Source organism: Pipistrellus kuhlii, unplaced genomic scaffold (genome assembly GCF_014108245.1).
Source record: "Pipistrellus kuhlii isolate mPipKuh1 unplaced genomic scaffold, mPipKuh1.p scaffold_m20_p_3, whole genome shotgun sequence".
NCBI lineage: Eukaryota > Metazoa > Chordata > Mammalia > Chiroptera > Vespertilionidae > Pipistrellus > Pipistrellus kuhlii.
This window is the reverse complement of record NW_023425529.1, coordinates 42,619,178-42,640,302: the sequence shown is the minus strand read 5'-3', so window position 1 is coordinate 42,640,302 and position 21,125 is coordinate 42,619,178. Positions and strand designations below refer to the sequence as shown.

At 39.5% G+C, this 21,125-nt stretch overlaps 1 protein-coding gene and 1 non-coding gene across 9 annotated transcripts in view; both read left to right on the top strand.

Annotated features, from left to right (window-relative positions):
• Nucleotides 1-18,933, top strand: part of CERS5 (ceramide synthase 5) — a 35,236-nt gene extending 16,303 nt beyond the window's left edge. The window contains exons 2-11 of one of the 8 annotated variants that reach the window (XM_036457513.2): nt 2,877-2,982; nt 5,193-5,323; nt 6,015-6,072; nt 8,244-8,294; nt 9,224-9,316; nt 11,396-11,524; nt 11,623-11,729; nt 15,558-15,714; nt 16,604-16,712; nt 18,037-18,190. In XM_036457513.2, coding sequence (XP_036313406.1) covers nt 2,877-2,982; nt 5,193-5,323; nt 6,015-6,072; nt 8,244-8,294; nt 9,224-9,316; nt 11,396-11,524; nt 11,623-11,729; nt 15,558-15,714; nt 16,604-16,712; nt 18,037-18,050 — 955 coding nt within the window. In that variant the 3' untranslated portion in view covers nt 18,051-18,190. Of the gene's footprint in view, nt 1-836; nt 932-1,081; nt 1,192-2,876; nt 2,983-4,778; nt 4,819-5,192; nt 5,328-6,014; nt 6,073-8,243; nt 8,295-9,223; nt 9,317-11,395; nt 11,525-11,622; nt 11,730-15,557; nt 15,715-16,603; nt 16,713-18,036 lie in introns of those variants that run through there. The other 7 variants (XM_045587974.1, XM_045587972.1, XM_045587973.1 and 4 more) reach the window with 7 other exon arrangements.
• Nucleotides 6,887-7,022, top strand: LOC118731076. Its single transcript, XR_004991775.1, has one exon. It is a non-coding gene; the product is annotated as a small nucleolar RNA SNORA51 (small nucleolar RNA).
• Nucleotides 18,934-21,125: the final 2,192 nt, after the last annotated feature.

The following is a 21,125-nucleotide window of genomic DNA, read 5'->3' as shown; positions in this document are numbered from 1 at the left end:
CAGTCTGTTGTCATATAACCTGTGGAAGATTCCACTGTATACTCATGAAAGAAAGTAATCATTATGAAGTTATAGAATTATTAAGGGAATAATTTTATTGCAAACCTCCTAAAAGTGTCCCTGAAGGTCTCCAGAGCACACTTAGAGAGGTGCCAATCTAGAAGAAAGGATGAATGCCAGGCTCTTTGGATTTGACTAACGTATATGTTCATTTTATAAATTATATACTGAATACCAGGTAGATGATATATTGATAGAAAGAATACATGATTGAGTCCGAACTTCTTTCAAGTTCTACTTTAAAATAATTTCACTTTCTTCATTAAGGTTATTCATTAAATGCATAAATCTATTTATTTAATTTTTTTAATCAGAAAATTTTTTTTCCAACCATAAGTCTTTATATTTGGTTTTGGGCTTCGTGCTATAGCACAAAATAGGTGCCCAATAAATATTTGTCAAATAAATAAATTTTCTTAGGGTCTGTACAGCTGTAACTAACTAGATGCCAGTAACTCTATGTCTCTCATTAAACTCTGTGAACTATTGAGGGCAGGATGTGAGCTAATGACAACCGTAGGATATCAAGTCCCCTCCAATGTCCAGATAATAATAAAAATTATCTTGGCTTCCCTCAGGTGGGCAGGGTACAAGCCTATCCCTGTTCTATGAAAGAAGATTTTTGCTCTTCTCACCTTCTGCTGAAGATATGATCAGGGTACAGTTTGAACTATTAGTTTCTAGAAAAATAATAATAGCCTCCTTTTATTGAATGTTTACTAAGTGTCAGGTTCTGTGCTACGCATGCATCATGTCATTTCATCTTTAAAATGAATTTTCACAAAGTGTCTTAGCTATTACAGTCTGCCTAACTCCAGAGCCTTTAAACACCTGACTGCTTCTGGATTGAGGAAGAGACCTACTTCAAGGGGTAAGAATAGGAATTTTAAAGGCTGTTTTTTTATTTTTGCATCTACCTCTTCATATATTAATGTAGATGAGAAGAAATGGAGGAGACAGACAGAGGTAATTCAGTGCTTTTATAGCAGATATGGCACCAACTCAAAAGCAAAGAGTGACAGCATTAATTACTTTTCTGGATGCTGATCAATGCTGGGTCCAAAATGAGCTCATAGGGCAAGAGTGGGATTCACTGAACCTCTCACAGAAACTATTGAGCACAGAATCTTTGTTCACGATGAGTTTAAACAGGAGTGGGGGGTTTAAATATTTGTACAGAGAATAATATACCAGGAAATATGTTAAAGTATCTACTAGTAGTATTGACTTTTGAATGAACCTTTTGTGTCACCTGTGTAAAAGAGAGGAGAGAATGGGTTACAGATGTGGCTAACTTTGTGCTCTGAATAAATGTTTCCCCATGGCTCAGGAACTTTGGTGATAAGGGTAAAAGTTTTTATAGAAGATAAACAAAGTTTCTTATTCTCAGTCCCTCCTTTAGAGATAAATTCTGGATTCAAATGCAGACCAAGAAAATAGGTCAAGAACACTCCATCTTAGGCCTCCCAGTCATTTTTTTTATCGGACTCCCTAAAATGCTAAGAGAGCATTTGATTTATTCTCAAAATGACTACATGGAGCTTTTTCTAGAGCTGATTAATACTCACAAAAATCTATAGTTGTGGAAAAGCAGGAGATCTTTCTTGAAGAAACAAGGACTAGTTTCTCAAAAATCTAAAAATTAGGAATGAATTACAATTAATGATACCACTATGTAATCTTAGATATAGAACAAAATCTTAGAAATCACCTCATATAACACCTTTTTAAATGATAAAACCAAGATTCAAGATTTAAGTGACTTGGCCAAATTTATATAATTCATTAATGGTATAAACTAGGGCAGGGATTGAATACTAATAGGTAGTTTCTTTCTTCCAAGTATTTCCATAATCTTTTTATTAGGCAGGAAGGTGACCATGACCCAGGATATTTGTAGTTAGGAAGAGCTCAGCCTCCGTTTTACTTTTCCCTCCAATTAAGATCTTGATATTAAAAAACAAAACAAAAAAAAACTACCATTTATTAAGCACCTCCCTGGTTCCAGGGTCTTCACATACATTATCTCATTGGATACTTGCAAGATTCTTCTAACATTTTAATGATCACATGAATCATTTGGGAATCTTGTTAATGGAGATTCTGATTATGCAGATTATTCTGGGATGGGTTTCAAGATTCTGCAGTTCTGCCGAGACCGGTTTGGCTCAATGGATAGAGCGTCGGCTTGGGGACTGAAGGGTCCCGGGTTTGATTCCGGTCAAGGGCATGTACCTTGGTTGCGGGCATATCCCCAGTAGGGGGTGTGCAAGAGGCAGCTGATCGATGACTCTCTCATCGATGTTTCTGACTCTCTCTCTCCCTTCCTCTCTGTACAAAATCAATAAAATATATTAAAAAAAAAAAAAAAAAGATTCTGCAGTTCTAAAAAGCTTCCAGGAAAAGCATTAATGCTGTTGGTCTGTGGACTTTATATTGAGTAGCAAAGATGTTGGTTGATATTATCTTCATCTTATAGATGAAAAACTGAGCCTTACAGAGATTTAGTAAACTGTCCAAGTTCATACAGGCAATAAGTGGTAGACTAGTATTTGACCTAGGTCTTTCTGGCTTTAAAGCTTTATATGTGATAAGGGAAGCCAGGGGGAAAATGGAAAGAGAGCTTATGACCCAATATTTCTTAAACGAGTCACTTCTCAAGTAGGCCAGTGGCAAAATCCAGGATAAAATAAAAAAGTCCTGGTTCCCAGCCAGCTGATTCTCCTTTTCCCTCCCATCAGTCCCCTAAGCAGGATCTTTCCTTCCTGATTAGCAAACTATATTTAGATTTGACTTTTGGGCTTTCTCCATTACAGGTTTATTGCCAAACCCTGTGCACTCCATGTTGGCATCCAGGACAGTGGTCCTTATCAGCCCCAACCCAATGCCATCCTTGAAAAGGTGTTCATATCTATTACTAAGGTAAGTGGGCAAAGAAACAGACGATTCCTCTGAGGGATTGCCCCATAGGGCAGGAGAAGATACAGGACAAGTATTTCGCAAGTGTAAGGATAGGATGGGATGATCTTTCCCATTTGGGTAGTCCATATACTAGGTGTACCAGTTAATAATGTGGATTTTTTTCAATAGATGGAGTTACACATATGTTGATATATATGCAATTTGATACGTATGCTATTTTGTTGTATTGATAGCAAGCTTCAAAACTTCATGTCAAATTTTCTTTTTCTTCTTCTTTTTTTATTAAATTATTATCTGTGTACATATTTTAACATTACCCCCCCTCCCATAGATACCCTCCCTCCCCAGAGTTTTGTGTCCATTGGTTGTACTTATATGCATGTATACAAGTCCTTCGGTTGATCTCTTATCTCCCCCAGATCTCCCCATATGTCAAATTTTCTTAAGGTGTTAACATCATAGATATTTTTACATTTAAAATGTCAAATTTCATACCAAAAAAAGAGCATTTGTGGGACGTTTTAATTCATTATTTTGAAGAAAAAGTTCTCGTATACTTCGGGAAGCTTATGGTGAACATGCTCCATCTCAAGATACTTGTGAACACTGGTTTAAACACTTAAAAAGTGATGATTTTGATGTGATGTGAAAGACAAAGGACATCCAGGTCAACTGAAAAAGCTTGAAGACCAATAATTCCAAGCATTATTGAATGAAAATGTGTGTTAAACTTTTTTGAACTATTAGTTTCTAGTAAATGTTGCTCAGCAAACAATTTACAACTGTTTACAAGCACTGTGAAAGATTTTAAAAGAAGGAAAATGGGTACTGCATCAACTGAACAAAAGACAAATGGAAAACCAAAAAGTCATCAGTAAAATGTTGCTTCAGTGGCATGAAAGAAAGTCTTTTTTGCATCGAATTGTGACTGGCAATGGAAACTGGATTTATTTTGAGAATCCCAAATACACAAAATCATGGGTTGATCCAAGTCAACCATCAACATCAACTGCAAGGCCAAATCGCTTCACAAAGAAGACAATGCTCTGTGTTTGGTGGGATCAGGAAGGTATGGTGTATTTTGAGCTTCTAAAACCAGGTAAAACCATTAATATTGACTGCTATAAACAATCAGTTTGAACCATGCTTTGATCTTAAAACAGCCAGAATGTGCCAAAAGACACGGCAAAGTAATTTTGCTTCATGATGGCACACCATCACACACTTCAAAACCAGTTAAAGATACGTAAAAAGATCTTGCCTGGGAAGTATTAACCCACCCGCTGTATTCACCAGATCTTGCTCCTTCAGATTACCACTTGTTCCGATTGATTGCACACACACTTTCTGAGCAGCACTTCAAAACATACAAAGAAGTGGAAAATTGGGTCTCTGAATGGTTTGCCTCAAAACAAAAGTTCTATTGGGACAATATCCACAAATTACCTGAAATATGGGGAAATGTGTAACAATGGACATTACTTTGAATAAAGCACTTTTGATGTTTCTCTTTACATTATTGTGTTTTCTTTGATTACAAAATCCACCATTATTAACCAGTACACCTAGTAGCTATGAGGAGAACTTTATCTCCTCAGAGAAATACCTTTGGGCTAGGAGTTTACATAATTTGAATTTTAGGCCTAGCAGCCGCCACCACCCTTGCCCCCAGACAAATCATATTTTAAATTTTGTTTTTCTCTGCTCCAGCTTTTGTCAGTTATCTAGTTACATAATTAAGATGGGGACCATAGATAGCCTTTGCAGTTTGGATTTTTAATATTTTTTTTACTCAGCTTGGGCTGGAGGGAGAAGACCAAACAAGGATGTGTATAGATGAGTGATAAAGGTTCTTAATGTGTGAAATAGTACTTTTGTGATGTGTAAAAATTACTTTTTAAATTGTTTTCAGAGAGGAAGAGGGAGAGAGAAAGAGAAACATCAGTAATGAGAGAGAATCACTGACTGGCTGGATGCCCCACACTGGGCATGTGCCCTAATTGGGAATTGAACCATGATCTCCTGATTCAAAGGTCAAAGCTCAACTACTGAGCTACATCAGCCGGGCTGAAAATGACTTTTGAAACCTGGAAAGATAACATCACTTAAGCCACTATAGTTATCACCCCCTTTGCCACTGAACTAGTCAAGGGATTTAATGAGATGTTTGAAGAAAAAGAGATGTCCTGACTCTGGTCATATATCTACAGTATCCTGATGAGAAAAGGCTGGAGGGCCTGTCAAAGCAGCTGGACTGGGATGTCCGAAAAATCCAATGCTGGTTTCGCCATCGGAGGAATCAGGACAAGCCCCCAACGCTCACTAAATTCTGTGAGAGCATGTAGGTGTGCAGAGGGAGGTGGGAGTGAGGAGAAGGGTGGAGTGTGAGTGGACTGAGGTTTTCTTTTTGGAAATGACTTGTATTATTAGGACAATAGTCGATGAATGTGCAGGACTGACTAACTATATTTATTATAGGCAGGAAAGAAGAGCATGGGAAGACTAGTCACCCTTTCTTGGACGTGCTTGCCATTAAGCTAAATGTAGTTCCCTTCCCCAAATACACAGATTGGGAGTGAATTCCTGTAACTGTACTTATGTTGGTAGACATGCACACCCTTTGTACCTTGATAGCAATAGTACCAGCTTGCTCTAAATGGACTTTTTGATGGGCAGCATCCCTTTTCTGGGCATACTATACTTATTTCATTGGGTTTTTACTAATTCCCCTCTGGACACAGAACACTGTATTTATCGTTGTGCAAAGAAAATATTAGGCATTATTATCAAGGAGTAAGATATGGAAGAAAAAGTTTATTAAAGCCAGTATACACTTGTGGATATCTATTATAAACAGCCAAAAGATGTCTCTTTTGGCTTTTGAGGTAACAGTATTTGTCCCTATTTTGGGGACTTAACTTCCTTTTCACCAGTAACTATCTTATCTCCAAATCTGCTATCTTGACTTCTTTAACCCCAAAGACTTTCTTTTGAGTGAATATTCATCTAACCTCTACTCTTTGCCCACCCAGGTGGAGATTCACTTTTTATTTATGTATATTCTGCTACGGAATTAGATTTCTTTGGTCGGTGAGTGTGAACTTTCTCTGATCTTCTTTTGGGTTCTAATCATGCCCACATCTCTAGAGAATAATTGGTATTGATTAAATCAGCATAAGCACAATGGTTTACATAGGACTTGACAAAAAACATTATCCTTCCAAGGAGGAGACAGTTACAGAAATGGAGTCAGTAACTCTTTAAAGTGGGTAAAATAGGAATAATTCCTGCTTTTCAGTTAATTGCCAGAGTCAAAGAATTTCAGATTTTTTTTATTTCTGATTACATGTTTTTTATTTCATTTATATATTTTTCTAAATTATATAATTAAGGTTTCAAAATAAATGAAGCAAAAAGAGGCAGAACTAAAGAATGAGGATAGACAAACATACAATCAGATTGTGTATACTTAAAGATTTTAATACTCTCATCAGTAGTTGACTAAATCACTAGATAAAAAATATCACTAAGGCTATAGTTTTGTACAACACAGTCAAACAATTTGACCTAATTGACACTTATGAAGAACACTACACCAATAGCTGAAGAACATATAATTTTTAAATATATATTTTATTGATTTTTTACAGAGAGGAAGGGAGAGGGATAGAAACATCGATGAGAGAGAAACATCGATCAGCTGCCTCCTGCACATCTCCTACTGAGGATGTGCCCGCAACCAAGGTACATGCCCTTGACCGTAATCGAACCCAGGACCTTTCAGTCCACAGGCCAACACTCTATCCACTGAGCCAAACCGGCCTGACCGAACATATATAATTTTTAAGTACACATGGAATGTCAATCAAGATAGACCATGTGATAGGACAGATAATAAAATCTCTGCCTCCTGGTGCTTACTATAGGCTGTGTTCTTAACATTGATTGTACAAAAAGAGGAGGCAGAATAAACCCACTCCTTATATACCTCAGCCTGGGCCCTTTGTCTAGTCTGTATTGCGACTGGAAGAGGGGCACAGAGAATGAATAAATTAATCTCAGTAATCTTAAAATACTGAATTCTTACAAAATATGTTCTCTGATTATAATAAAATGAAATTAGAAATCAATAATAATAATGAAATGTCGCCGAAACTGGTTTGGCTCAGTGGTAGAGCATTGGTCTGTGGACCGAAGGGTCCTGGGTTCGATTCCGGTCAAGGGCATGTACATTGGGTGCGGGCACATCCTCAGTAGGGGGTGTGCAAGAGGCAGCTGGTCGATGTTTCTCTCTCATCGACGTTTCTAGCTCTCTATCTCTCTCCCTTCCTCTCTGTAAAAAATCAATAAAATATATTTTAAAAAATAATAAAATAAAAAAAAATAATGAAATGTCCATAAAATGTTTGGAAGTTAAACAATTCTGCTACATAATCCATGGATCAAACAAGAAATCAGAAGGGAAATTCTAAAATGTTTTTAATTGAATGATGCTGAAATTACAACATGCCATAATTTATGTGATGCAGCTAAAGTGCTTAGAGAGAAATTTACAACTTTAAATGTTTATGTTAGAAAAAGAGAAAGCTTTCAAATCAGTGATCTAATAAGATCTGGAAAAAGAAGAACAAAGTTAAATCCAAAGTTAAGTTAAAGGAAAGAAATATTAAAAAAAATAAGTAAAAATTAATGAAATAGGCATTAGACAAACAATGGAGGAAACTAATAAAGCCAAAAGTTGGTTCTTTGAAACATTTGATTGAATTTGATAAACCCCTCAAAAAAAGAAAACAGATCAATAGCAAGGAGAAAAAGGGATTATCGCTGTAGATACAGAAAGGATAATAAGACAACATTATGAACAATTTAATAGTAACAAATTCAACAACTTAGATGATATGGGCAAATTCCTTACAGGAAATAATTAAAACTCCATTAGAAGTTACTACTTTTGACTTTTGAATCTTTGACATGGAGATCTTTCTCTTGGTTAACAAATGGAATTATCTTCCTGTCTTCCTATCTCCTCTATCCCAAGTGATGAAGCTTTCAAAAACTATCCTAGAGCTCTCCCTGCCCTTATTTACCTCAAAGCATGATTTTTCTGTTTGTGATAACACTTTAAGTCCTAGAAGAGAAATCTAGGTATTTATTTACCCTTTAGGGGTTTCTAAATTCTGTCAAGAGGGAGAGAACAGGATTATATAGGTGAGCCATAGGAGAATTCTAAAGACTGACCTGGATTATCTGTTTTTTCTTAGTCACCTTGGTTTTGGGATACCCGACAATGCTGGCATAGCTATCCATATCAGGTAGGATCTGAGCACTTATGTATATATATATAAAATAGAGTGGGGGACAGTGAAATCCCAGGAAAGATATCACATTTCCTTGGTATTCTTAAGGGATTAGGGGCTGAGTCTCTTTGAGTAATATATACAGAGTATCTATTTCTTAGGTCCCCATAGCTGTGAAATCCAGTGATCTTTTTGTTCCAGTTCCCCATTATATTCAGTATGATCCCCTAATTGGGCTGGAAACAAAAGCAGCTTTTTGGCACTTAATGAAGTGCTTTCTGGTTCAGGTGTCATTTCTGAGTAAAGGATAATTTGGAGTTCCCTTAATCTATACTATTAAAAGGTCAGGAGTGTTAGAAGGAAAGGCCTAAGTGTATTTAATCCCTTAAAAAGCATTAATTGCCCAGAATTTTAAATACGCTAAAAGATGAGAGCTGAACATATATATCCTATATAATAAAAGCCTAAAATGTGAAGTGTTCAACCTGTTGACCAGTCGCTATGGTGCGCACTGACCACCAGGGGGCAGATGCTCCAACTGGTAGGTTAGCTTGCTGCTGGGGTCCAGCTGATTGGGCCAGACACGCCCTGGAGCCCTCCCGCAGTCCCTCCACAATCCGATCATGTACTGGTGGGGTCCCTCGGCCTGGCCTGCACCCTCTCCCAATCCGGGACCCCTCAGGGAATGTCAGAGAGTCGGTTTCAGCTCAATCCCCTCAGGCCAGGCCGAGGGACCCCACCAGTCCATGCACCAGGTTTAATTCTCCATACTAACCCAAAGCCTGTTGTTAGCTATTGAAGATCTTGGAAGATGATAGGGAGAAAAGACTTAAGTCATTTCTTAATGTTTTTTATGACTATTGGTCCTCCAAGGAGAGATAGTTGCAGACATAGAATGAATCTTTGACTAGCTGGTATTCTAACTAATTCTTTCTCTCTTTCAGCCTCTCACAAGTGGGCTTTATTACTATTATATCATGGAATTGGCCTTTTATTGGTCTCTAATGTTTTCTCAGTTTACAGACATTAAAAGAAAGGTAAGGATCCTGGTTCCCTCGATTCCCAGTAACTTATTGCATCCTCCTTCCTAGCAGCTACCATTACTGCCATTGTGATGGATTCTCTGTCCTGACTGAGATCACAGAAGAGGGAGAAAGTAGGTTTGAATGGACTATTAGCTCTTTGTAATGTTCTCAGAAATGAGATTTGACTAATGAAGAAGTATATTTGAGTCCTTCAGAGTAGCCAAGATGAGAACAGTTACCAGCTAAGCGTACCTTTTTCTTTATTTTCCTCCAAGGCTCTTAAAACTAGAGAGAACATAGGGATAGCAAGGCATGATCCAGAACAGGCCTGAATCTATAAAGGCTAAATTTGGCCGAAGCCGGTTTGGCTCAGTGGTAGAGCGTCGGTCTGTGGACTGAAAGGTCCCAGGTTTGATTCTGGTCAGGGGATGTACATTGGTTGCGGGCACATCCCCGGTGGGGGGTGTGCAGGAGGCAGCTGGTCAATGTTTCTCTCTCATCGACGTTTCTGGCTCTCTATCTCTCTCCTTTCCTCTCTGTAAAAAAAAAAAAAAAAAAAAAAAAAAAATCAATAAAATATATTTAAAAAAAAAAAAAAGCTAAATTTGGCTTTTGCTTGGCATTACGGGCCCTTGTTCTCTCTCTGCTTTTCCTTCTTGGTGACCCCACTTACTCAAAGAATTTCAACTGGAAGGGGTTCCAGATTATTATTATTATTATTTATTTTATTTTATTTATTATTATTATTTTTTTTTTTTACCATTTTCTTGCTATTATTTAGGAAACAAAGATTCAGAAAAGTAAGTTGATTTGTCCACATAGTGACAAATTTGGAAATGACAAGTTTTTTTATAAGTAGACAATCTTCACCTCTTATTGTTGTCCACCTGACATAATGTAGTTCCAGCAGCTCTAGCCCTAATCTGTTACTAACTTATGGTTATTTTTGGTGAGAAAGCCAAAGTAGCATTTATGGGAATGGACTGAAACTAAATCTGAGTTGTTAATTGTTACATAACCTACAAGCTTCATACTCCAATCAGGTGACTTTCACTCTCCTATGATCAGGAGATACAGGTTCCCCTTATTAAAATTTTGTTTTAAACATGACACAAATATAAAGGTTTAAAAATGCACTAGAATGTATATTTTTGAACCCAACTCAAAAGCTAGAATATATTGCTGTATCTGTCTATGTGGGAAATATAACTTTTCATTCTTGTTTCTCCTGCCTTCTCCCACCTTGTGTCCCTCACTGGGCTAAAAGTATTTATTAGCTATGTCTGATAACTCAGGTATTTAGAGATTTCCTCAGGTCAACCCTTGGCATTGGAATCTGAGAAGAAATTAGAGCTTTTTGTTGTTGTTTTTGTTAATCCTCACCAGAGATATTTTTCCCTTTGAATTTTTTTTAGACAGAGTGGAAGAGGGGGCAAAAGTCAGAGAGAGTGTTTGAGACATCGATGTGATAGAGACACATCGACCAACTGGTTGCCTCCCACACATGCCTGGACAGGGGCTGAGACCTGAACCTGCAAGGTAGGAATGTGCCCATGGTCAGAAATTGAGCTGACACCCTTTGATGTGCAGGCTGGCACTCCAATCATTGGGTCACACTGGCCAGGACTAAATTAGAGCTTTTTAACCTGCTTTAAGCTACAATATATTAACATAGATTATGGGTCACTGATGTAGAGAGTTGGGGTCAAATGCTAGGCAGCTTTTTTTCTTCACTACATTTTATTGATTTCTTATATAGAGAGGAAGGAAGAGGGATAGAGAGTTAGAAACATCAATGAGAGAGAAACATCGATCAGCTGCCTCCTGTAAATGCCCTACTGGGGATATGCCTACAACCAAGGTACATGCCCTTGGCTGGAATCGAACCTGGGATCCTTCAGTGTGCAGGCTGACAGTATCCACTGAGCCAAACTGGTTAGGGCCTAGGCAGCTTCTTAATGGAGAGTTTAAACAGAATGGAACTTCTAAGGCTGGGATTAAGATCTTTAGAGAACAATGCAGGGCATTGAGTTGGCTAGCATCTCTATGGCCCTGCCTATACCTGCTTCTTCTATTTCCATTCCTTCCTAGGACTTCCTGATCATGTTTGTGCATCACTTAGCCACCATTGGGCTCATCACCTTCTCATATATTAACAACATGGTTCGGGTAGGAACTCTGGTCATGTGTCTACATGATGCCTCAGACTTCTTGCTGGAGGTAAGACCCCAATTTCTTTTCCCTCATTATTCCTCTATTTCTCTCCTTTGCTTCCTGAGAACAGGTTTTCTCCTCAATTTAATTCTTCCTTTTTCCAGGCAGCCAAGCTGGCCAATTATGCCAAATATCAGCGTCTCTGTGACACCCTTTTTGTGATCTTCAGTGCTGTTTTTATGGTCACTCGTCTTGGAATCTATCCATTCTGGTAAGTGTTAGAGCTGTGGAACTGGTGTAGGAATGTAGCTAATGATACCTTTTGTCAGTTTAGGGAGTAAACCACCAAGAACCTGATGCCCTGCTTTTTCCTTGACCTAACCTCAGTTCCCTTGCATAGTATTTCTAGTGAGGCATGATCCAGACTCAGAGCATCCAACTCACTGGCTGTGGCTTTCCTGAATCATCTCTGAGGAACAGTCCTCATTTCATGCCTAAGTACTTCATTTGCTTTCTTGTGTGCTGATTACAAAATTCTCAGGCTCTTCTTGCTTGTTTTCCTACTCACACCCTCTCTCCTACCCTGACAACACGCACGCACGCACGCACGCACGCACGCGCGCGCGCCTCTCACTTCTACACTCACTATTTCATGGTACAAAGTCAGTGACTCTGGATTGGAGATCACGCTTAGTCTAAGGGAATAAGCTACTAACTATTCTATCTCAATATATGTGCCTGAGGATCTAAGTTCTAGGATTATGATTAAAATTGCTGTCCCAGTTTTGTGCATATTTGAAGCGATTAATAATATAACTGATTCCATTAGTTCCTATGGTTTACACAGTGGAACCTTGGTTCTTGAACTTATTTCTTCTGGAAGGCTGTTCAAGAAGTGGTTTATTCAAAAACCAAATCATTTTTTCCATTTTTTAATTAGTAAATTGAATGAATTTGTTCCAGACCCCCAAATGATTCCCTCTTTCAACCTTTCTTATATGTAGTACATGTCTAATGTACTGTTTAATCTATAAACACTTTACAAACAAAAAGGACATGAAATGTAAATGAAAATTTAACAAAAAGGAAATGAAATGTACAGTAAAAAATAAAAATTTGCATACATACTAGAACTTACCTTTAATGTTGAGAGCTATTAATGACTGAATATGGAGAGGAGGGATGGAGGGATGTTATTGTTGCCCCTTCCATAAAAAACTTCTCTCTTTTGTCTCTTTGCTCCACTAGAATTTGCTTCAGGCTCCCTGGGCCTCTGTCTCACTAAAAACCTATTCAATTATGTTTGTTTTTATCTACATTTTAACACTTTTCTGAAGTGAAACACTGCATTGTCATTGAACAAGTTTGTTGCATAATTTGCTGCATCATTGTCAGGGTGATTTTTCTCAATAAAATTTTGCATTTCTCCTCATTTTCCAAGCATTTTCTTGGTTAGTGAAGTAGGAATATCCCTTCCCTTCTTCTCTGAAGGGAGCTCTTCAGCTGTTGTATGTTGCTGTTCTCTCTGAAGGTCAGCTCAGCGTTGTGGTCCTCCACATCATTACCCACCTCCAAGCCATGGACTTGCCCCGAGACACATTATCCTCCACAACAGATATAGGCTTATCCTCAAAGCCCTCAAAATCTCTTTCAGCCACAGACTCAGGCCACAATTTCAGGCAGATTGCATGGCCTGAAAGACACTTCCCCCTATGCTTTGTCTGTGAGCCTCAAGCAAGTGAGAATATTAAAATGTTCCTTCCAGAACTCCCCAAGAGTTACAATAAATTAGTTTTAGTTTTTTAATCACCTCAAAACATCTCTGATACAGTGCCTTTGTGTAGTTCTTTTTTTTTTTTTTTTTTTTATTTTATTGATTTTTTACAGAAAGGAAGGGAGAGAGAGAGTTAGAAATGTCGATGAGAGAGAAACATCGACCTGCTGCCTCTTGCACAACCCCTACTGGGGATATGCCCGCAACTACATACATGCTCTTGATCGGAATCGAACCTGGGACCTTTCAGTCCGCAGACCTACGCTCTACCACTGAGCCAAACCGGTTTCGGCATCTTTGTGTAGTTCTTAAAAGTTAGGAATGACCTGCTGGTCCATGGGCTGGATAAGAGGGGCTGTATTAGGTGGCAAGAACCTGATAGTGAGGAAGCTGTACTCCTCCACCAACTCGGCCTCCAAGCCTGGAGGGAGGGAAGGAACACTGTCCACTACAAGCAGTGCCCTGAGTGGCAATTGTTTTTCCCAGAGGTATTTCTTCCCATTTAGGGCAAACATTTCATGAATCCACTCAATAAAAAAATTGCCTGGTTACCCATGCTTTGCTATTAGCCCTGCGCATCGCATTCAACTTATTTTTTTTTTTTTTTTAAATATATTTTATTGATTTTGTACAGAGAGGAAGGGAGAGAGATAGAGAGTTAGGAACATCGACGAGAGAGAGTCATCGATCAGCTGCCTCCTGCACACCCCCCACTGGGGATGTGCCCGCAACCAAGGTACATGCCCCTGACCGGAATCGAACCCGGGACCCTTCAGTCCCCAAGCCGACGCTCTATCCATTGAGCCAAACCGGTCCCGGCGCATTCAACTTATTTTTCATGACATTATTTTTCTTGAAAACTCACGGTTTTCAGAACGATAGACCAGTAGAGGCTTCAATTTAAAGTCCCCACTTGCATTCCCACACAAAAACGTCATCCTGTCCTTCATTGGCTTGTGTTCTGGCAGTGACTTCTCCTGTGTGATATAAGTCCTCTCTGGCATTTTCTTCCAGAGAGGCTTGTCTCATCACAATTGAACACTTACTGGGGAACAAATCTCTTGGCCTCTACATATTCTTGAAATTCTGTTATGAAATTATCAGCATCTACTTTGTTAGAGTTAGCAGCCTCCCTATGCCTGACTACACTATGAATGCCACTTCTTTTCTTTTGTTTTAAATATATTTTAATAGATTTTTTACAGAGAGGAAGGGAGAAGGATAGAGAGTTAGAAACATCGATGAGAGAGAAACATCGATCAGCTGCCTCCTGCACACACCCCACTGAGGATGTGCCCGCAATCAAGGTACATGCCCTTGACTAGAATCGTACCTAGGACCCTTGAGTCCACAGGCTGAAGCTCTATCCACTGAGCCAAACCGGTTAGGGAAATGCCACTTATTTTCTTAAATTTATCGAACTACCCCCTACTAGCTTTAAATCACTTTCAATACTCATTCCAGGATTATCTTTTAGGAGGTCAGTATGCAGCATCTTCACATATCATTGTTTCCGAAGTGCTACATCACTGACTAATTGCTTTTCACTTATCAAAATCAACAACAATTTTTCTGCTTCTTCATTTGCCTGTGATCTTTGTTTCATGAGCATTATCACATCTTTAGCAACATCAGCTCTCTTGGGGGCCTCTTTATGTTTTAAAATTGTACAAGTTAGTTATTGATTTCATCATGCCATACACGGTAGCCAAATTAGACATGCAAACACCTCAATCATACTTGGCAATTATTTCTTTTTTTAAGCTCTGTCATTGTTCTCACAACTTTCCTTTTCACTTTGCTACTATCACCTTTAGGACCCATGTGACTTACTGTAATATTTAATAATAATGGCAGCAACAAAAGCCAAAAAAAAAAAAAAAAACCACGTGAAAATATTTATAGCACAATTTCCTGAAATGTTAACAATGTGAAGTTTAGTGGTAAACTGACTCATACTCAGGCATTCTCTCCTGTTTGTCACCTGAGAGACACGTGATTACATATATACATACAGGTGAAAGGGTTGTTGGGTCGAGAACCGAAGTTTTGTTTGACAACCAAGACATTTTTTTCCATGAACAACTTAGTCAAAAACCGGTTTGAAATGGGAGACATTTGAATGTTTATCTTCCTGTACCCCTAAAGATAGAAAACTTCATAGGCTGCCTTCCTTTCTTTTCTCATTGTGGATGAATGTCCATGGAACTTCAACTGAGAGAGAAGGTACAGGGAGAAAACACAGGTTCTGCTTCTCAGGGAACTCAGCTTCATCCATATCTGCCTGGCTTAGACTCTACAATCTGACCACTGGTCTCCTTCTAGGATTCTGAACACAACCCTCTTTGAGAGTTGGGAGATTATTGGACCCTATCCCTCCTGGTGGCTCTTCAATGGCCTTCTCCTGATCCTACAGGTTCTGCATGTCATCTGGTCCTACCTAATTGCGAGAATTGCTTTCAAAGCCTTGATCCGAGGAAAGGTGAGGATGAAAGATGGCTTCTTTCTTTGGGACTGAGTAGAAAGATGGATATTACTCAATAGGCCTTCTCTTTTGATCTAACCAAGTGAGCCCCATCCATACGAGAAGACCCAGCAAAAAGCCTAGGGATCCATAGTTTTCACCTTTTCTATAAGTATGAGTGTTTATCCTCTTAGGACGATTTAGATGTAAGAGGAAGGATCTTCCTTCTTCCTATCTTTTAGAAATGACTGTTGTTAAATAATGAACAGGATTAGGTTTTAGAGAAGACCTCAACCATTTCCTACCCCTTACCTACGTACTTCAGTAGATTTCATAGTTTTTATTTTTAGCTGGGGAGCCTTTTTTCAAGGAAAACATATGCATAGCTCCAAGATAAAAACTGTAAAGGTAGTGATTGCCGAGGGAGTGGGGTTGGTTCACAAACCACCTCAAAATGACCATTCTGTGATGTTCAAGATATGGTTTATGTGAGAGACAAGTACTGGCCTCATCCCACTGTTGTATGAGGCAAGGATCTTAAGTAAGAAGGCTATTTAGGGTTTCAAATACCCATCTTATGCCCAGGGCCCACAAGCACAGAGAGAAGTGTCATTTAATGATAAAATTCATAAGTGAACCGAGTTCTAACACAGTCAGGCTTTAATCAGTCTAAGGGCTGGGGATTCAGCCTTCAGTAATACAGAATCCCAAGGTGGAGGTGGGGGTGGGTCTGCTAGAGGACACAGTGACTCTAGGACAAAGGGATGGAATGTTACCTGGGCATATAGGACCTCTTATGTCTGTCCCTTATGGCTGCAATTGGTTACAGAACTTGCTCAGTGTGTCTATGCATCTTGCTATAGCTACTAGACATCTCTTTTCTCCCCTGCTTTTCTTTTCTGACCAGGTGACTTATCCAGGAAGGATTACACCCAGATTCTATATTCTCCACTCTTTTTTCACCTCCTTCCTTTTTTCTATGCCTGGCGGGAGCTGGACAATTTCGTCTCTTGCATGTAAGTGTATCTGTGCTTCCAGTATTCAGTGAAGCATGTCTTTCTGAATGTGTTTCTCTTCCTTCCTGCTTTCCTCCATGTTCCCATGTTGTCTGAAAGCATGCCCCCTCTCCTGACCTTGGTGGGGCCATTGTTGACTGGAGCTCAAGCTGCTGCCAGATTTTCCTAAATGGAGGCAAGAATGGAGTCTGCTCTGTTTGTTTTACTTCCCCTCTCCCTTTTTGAGCCTCTCTTTACCTCAGATCTAGACACACTGTGCTCTCTGGTAGACATTTTCTAAAAATCAGGAATCAATTAGTTATCTGGGTTCAGAAGTCAACAGCTATTATAAACCATAGAATCTTAGAGCTAACCAAAGCAAGTGCCCCACTTCATAGAAATAACAATTGTACTTTTATTTCCTTTTCACCTTTATTTACTTATTTAAAAAACAGCACATATTTATTATCCTTTAGTTCTGGAGGTCAGAAGTCTGTCATAGGTTTCATTGGGTTTCTCTCTTTTACTTTTATATGGTCCATTGTAGAGAATTTGAAATATTTTGTTTGATATGCAGGATAATTTAGATTTGAAAACACTGCTCTAATCCAAACTATTCATTTGAAAATATAAAACAAAAAAGCTGAGGTTAAGCAGTCAAGATTCACAAATAGAACCATGATTGGGACTGGGACTCTTTCTCCCGTGATTGCCAATCCACTTTTCACCATGTGGATCTTGGGAATGCCAGAGTTGCACAAGAGAAGTGATCTTGCTTTCAGGAAAAGGGAGAAGATTGGAGAAATGGCATCATAGGATATTGCTAATTGCACCCAGAATAAGTAGAACTGCTGAAAAAGTCCTAGTATGGATCAGTTTTGGAAACAGAACAAAACTCAGGATAACCAATATGAATAACTGCAATCACCATTACCACCAGAAGACAGGCACAGTGATGACAGTCATATGCATTATTTATGTTTTCCTTTTTCTACTTTTTGAGATGGAAGGAGAAAAAGGGTGTCTGGAGTATCCCTCAAACCTAAATCAGAACTCAGGGAATGATTTCAGCTCTCTTAGGCTGGTCCTGAAAGACACACACCTCAACCAAACTAGCTACTTATTCCGTAGAGAATAAAAACAGAAATGATAAGAGAGAAACCCAGGAAGCAGGCAAAGGATATTCAAAACAGTAGCCATGGCCCAGATAATGTTTTGAGTCAGGTGCCACCAGAAAGTAGGCCAAATTGGAAACAGTGTAAAACATGGGCTCTGTGGGCTTTGTCTTACGTTTCCAGAAAAGTTCTGTCCTCACCTTTCCTGCCTTTGGCCCCATCCCACCTAGGTATCGAAGGATGACCGCAGTGATGTGGAGAGCAGCTCAGAAGAAGACGATGTGACCACCAACACAAAGAGCTCCTGTGGCAGCAGCTCCAGCAATGGTGCCAGTTGGGTGAATGGTCATATGGGAGGCAGCTGCTGGGTTGAAGAGTAAAATGGTTGGTAAGGGGACTTAAGCACACATGGACTTGTAGGGCCACTGGCAACCTACTCTTCTTGGGCCTCCCCAAACCTGCACTCCTGAGACTAGAGGTCTGCAGCACTGAGGAGAATCAAAGAAGCAAATATTTTCACTTTTTTAAAAACTATGCCATTTTGTATTTAATAGCCTCCAGGTTCTTTCCATAATATTTGCTGTGTGTGTGTGTGTGTCTGTGAGTGTGAGCGTGCGCGCGCACGCGTGTGCGTGTATGTGCATACACGCCCATGTGCATGAGTTTCATTGCCTGGGTTGGGGCACAATTCTGAACTAGGGCCTCTAGGCCTTACCTGGTCCACCTCAATCCCAGATTTGGCTGCATCTTGAATTATTCTGGTTCTGGACTATCCCTTCCCTTCTTGTCCATGACTCTTGAGGCTCTGGACATCTAAATGGAGCAGCCAAGTTAAGGTTTCTGCACTGTTCTTCCTTCAGAGCTGGAATATTTCACATGAAGTTGTGTAGAAACAGATAACCATGGATGAATGGCCAGGATTGCTGTGACCCCTAGCTACATCTCCTTCCTACCACCTGGTAGTGACAGGGACAGCTGCTGATAACCCTGCTCTTTACTCAATGGTACGCAGGGGATGGGGTGGGAGAGGGTGAGCAGAGAACTAGAGGAGGACAACAGCCACTGGGTGAGCTGTTAACGGTTTATACTATTGTTTACTCTTCTGTGATTAAAAGTGCTTCACCCTCTTCTGCTATCTCAAACTCTTTAGTGACTCTATCCCCAATTCCCTGAATCCATAAGCCAATTAAGGATTTTTTTTTCAGGTCTGATTCTGAAGCCATTGGATACCAAATTTTTTCTTTCTGTGCGTGCTGGGAAGAGAGTGCGTACATTTTAGGACTTTATGTTTTAAGAAAAGATAAACATGTATAGTAATCACAAGAAAAAATACTGAGCAGATTAAAGTATGTATATCACCAAACCAACAAAGACTTTGAAGAGCTAAGACACTTTTAGTTAAAAATACAGATACTTTTAGTTAAAAATTTTAAAATTATGAAAAGTGAATCTAAGCAGATGTTTTCCCTTTTAGCCCATGGAATAACAGTCTTCCTAGTCCAGGTGTTTCTCTAGTTGAGGTCTTAGCAAAATTACCAATAGTAGTATTTATTCACTGGCTGGTATGGCTCGGTTGGGTGTCATCCCATGCACCAGAAAGGTTGCTGGTTCGATTCCTGGTGAGGGCACATGCCCACATTGTAGTCTCAATCCCCAGTAGGCAGCTGGTTGATGTTCCGCTCTCACATTGATGTTTCTCTCTTTCTCTAAAAATCAATAAAAAAAAATTTTTTTTTTAAAGAATAGTAGTATTAATGTCTTAGGATAGTTTTCTGCTTTGTGAATATTCATATCAAAATATTTCCAGCCCTAGCTAATTTGGCTCAGTGGATAGAGCATCAGTTTGAGGACTGAAGGGTCCCAGATTCAATTCTGGTCAAGGGCACATGCCAGGTTGTGGGCCAATCCCCAGTAGAGGGCGTGCAGGAAGCAGCTGGTCAGTGATTCTCATCATTTATGTTGTGTGTGTTTTTAATATTTTTATTGATTTCAGAGAGGAAGGGAGGGGGAGAGAGAGAGAGAAACATCAGTGATGAGAGAGAATATTGATCCGCTGCCTCCTGCACACCCCACACTGGGGATCGAGCCCACAACCCCGGCATGTTCCCTTGATTGAAAGCGAACCCAGGACCCTTCAGTCTACAGGTCAACTCTATCCACTGAGCAAAACCAGCCAGGGCTCATCGTTGATGTTTCTGGCTCTTCCCTCTCACTGCCTCTCTGAAATCAATAAAAATATTTTTAAAATATATATATACTGCCGAAACTGGTTTGGCTCAATGGATAGAGCGTCGGCTTGGGGACTGAAAGGTCCCAGGTTCGATTCCGGTCAAGGGCATGTACCTTGATTGCGGGCATATCCCCAGTAGGGGGTGTGCAAGAGGCAGCTGATCGATGACTCTCTCTCATCGATGTTTCTGACTCTCTCTCTCCCTTCCTCTCTGTACAAAATCAATAAAATATATGTTTTTTAAAAATTAAAATATATATCTGAGTGGCCAGATTATTATGATCTCTGAATGCATAATAATCTGGCCACTCAGTGTGTGTGTGTGTGTGTGTGTGTGTGTGTGTGTGTGTGTGTGTGTATTAGAGGCCCGATGCATGAATTCGTGCATGGAAGGGGTCCTGCCATCCTGGCCAGGGGGAAGGGACATGGGCGGTTGGCCGGCCTGCCTGCTGGTTGAACTCCTGGTCGAGGGGACAATTTTCATATTAACCTTTCATTATATAGGATATACACTGAGTGGCCAGATTATTATGTGATCAGAAATCATAATAATCTGGCCACTCAGTGTATATATTTCCAGGTGCTCTAATGTACATTAAGACATATGTAGTATTTCATTGTCAGGGAATTTGAATGCAGATTGAATGAAATAGGTTATTGTTCTATGAATCAGATACTTAATTGATGTTTACTGACAATATAGAGATATTGACCCTACTAAAATTACCTTACTGAGTGGCTGGATTTTAAAAAGACTTACTGTGGTGTAGGAGAAAATTAAGTTCTAAAAAAAAAAATCTTACAAATTTAGTCATATCTAGTCAGTAAGAGTAAAAGATTAGCTCAGCCAGCTTGGCTCAGTGGTTGAGTGTCAACCTAAGAACCAGTAGGTCATAGTTCGATTCCCAGTTAGGGCACATGCCCAGGTTGCGGGTTCGATCCCTAGTGTGGGGCATGCTGAAGGCAGCTGATCAATGATTCTCTCTCATCATTAATGTTTCTGTATCTCTCTCCATCTCCTTTCCTCTCTGAAATCAACTAAAATATATGTATTTTAAAAAGACTAAAACACTGAGGTCTTACAACTAT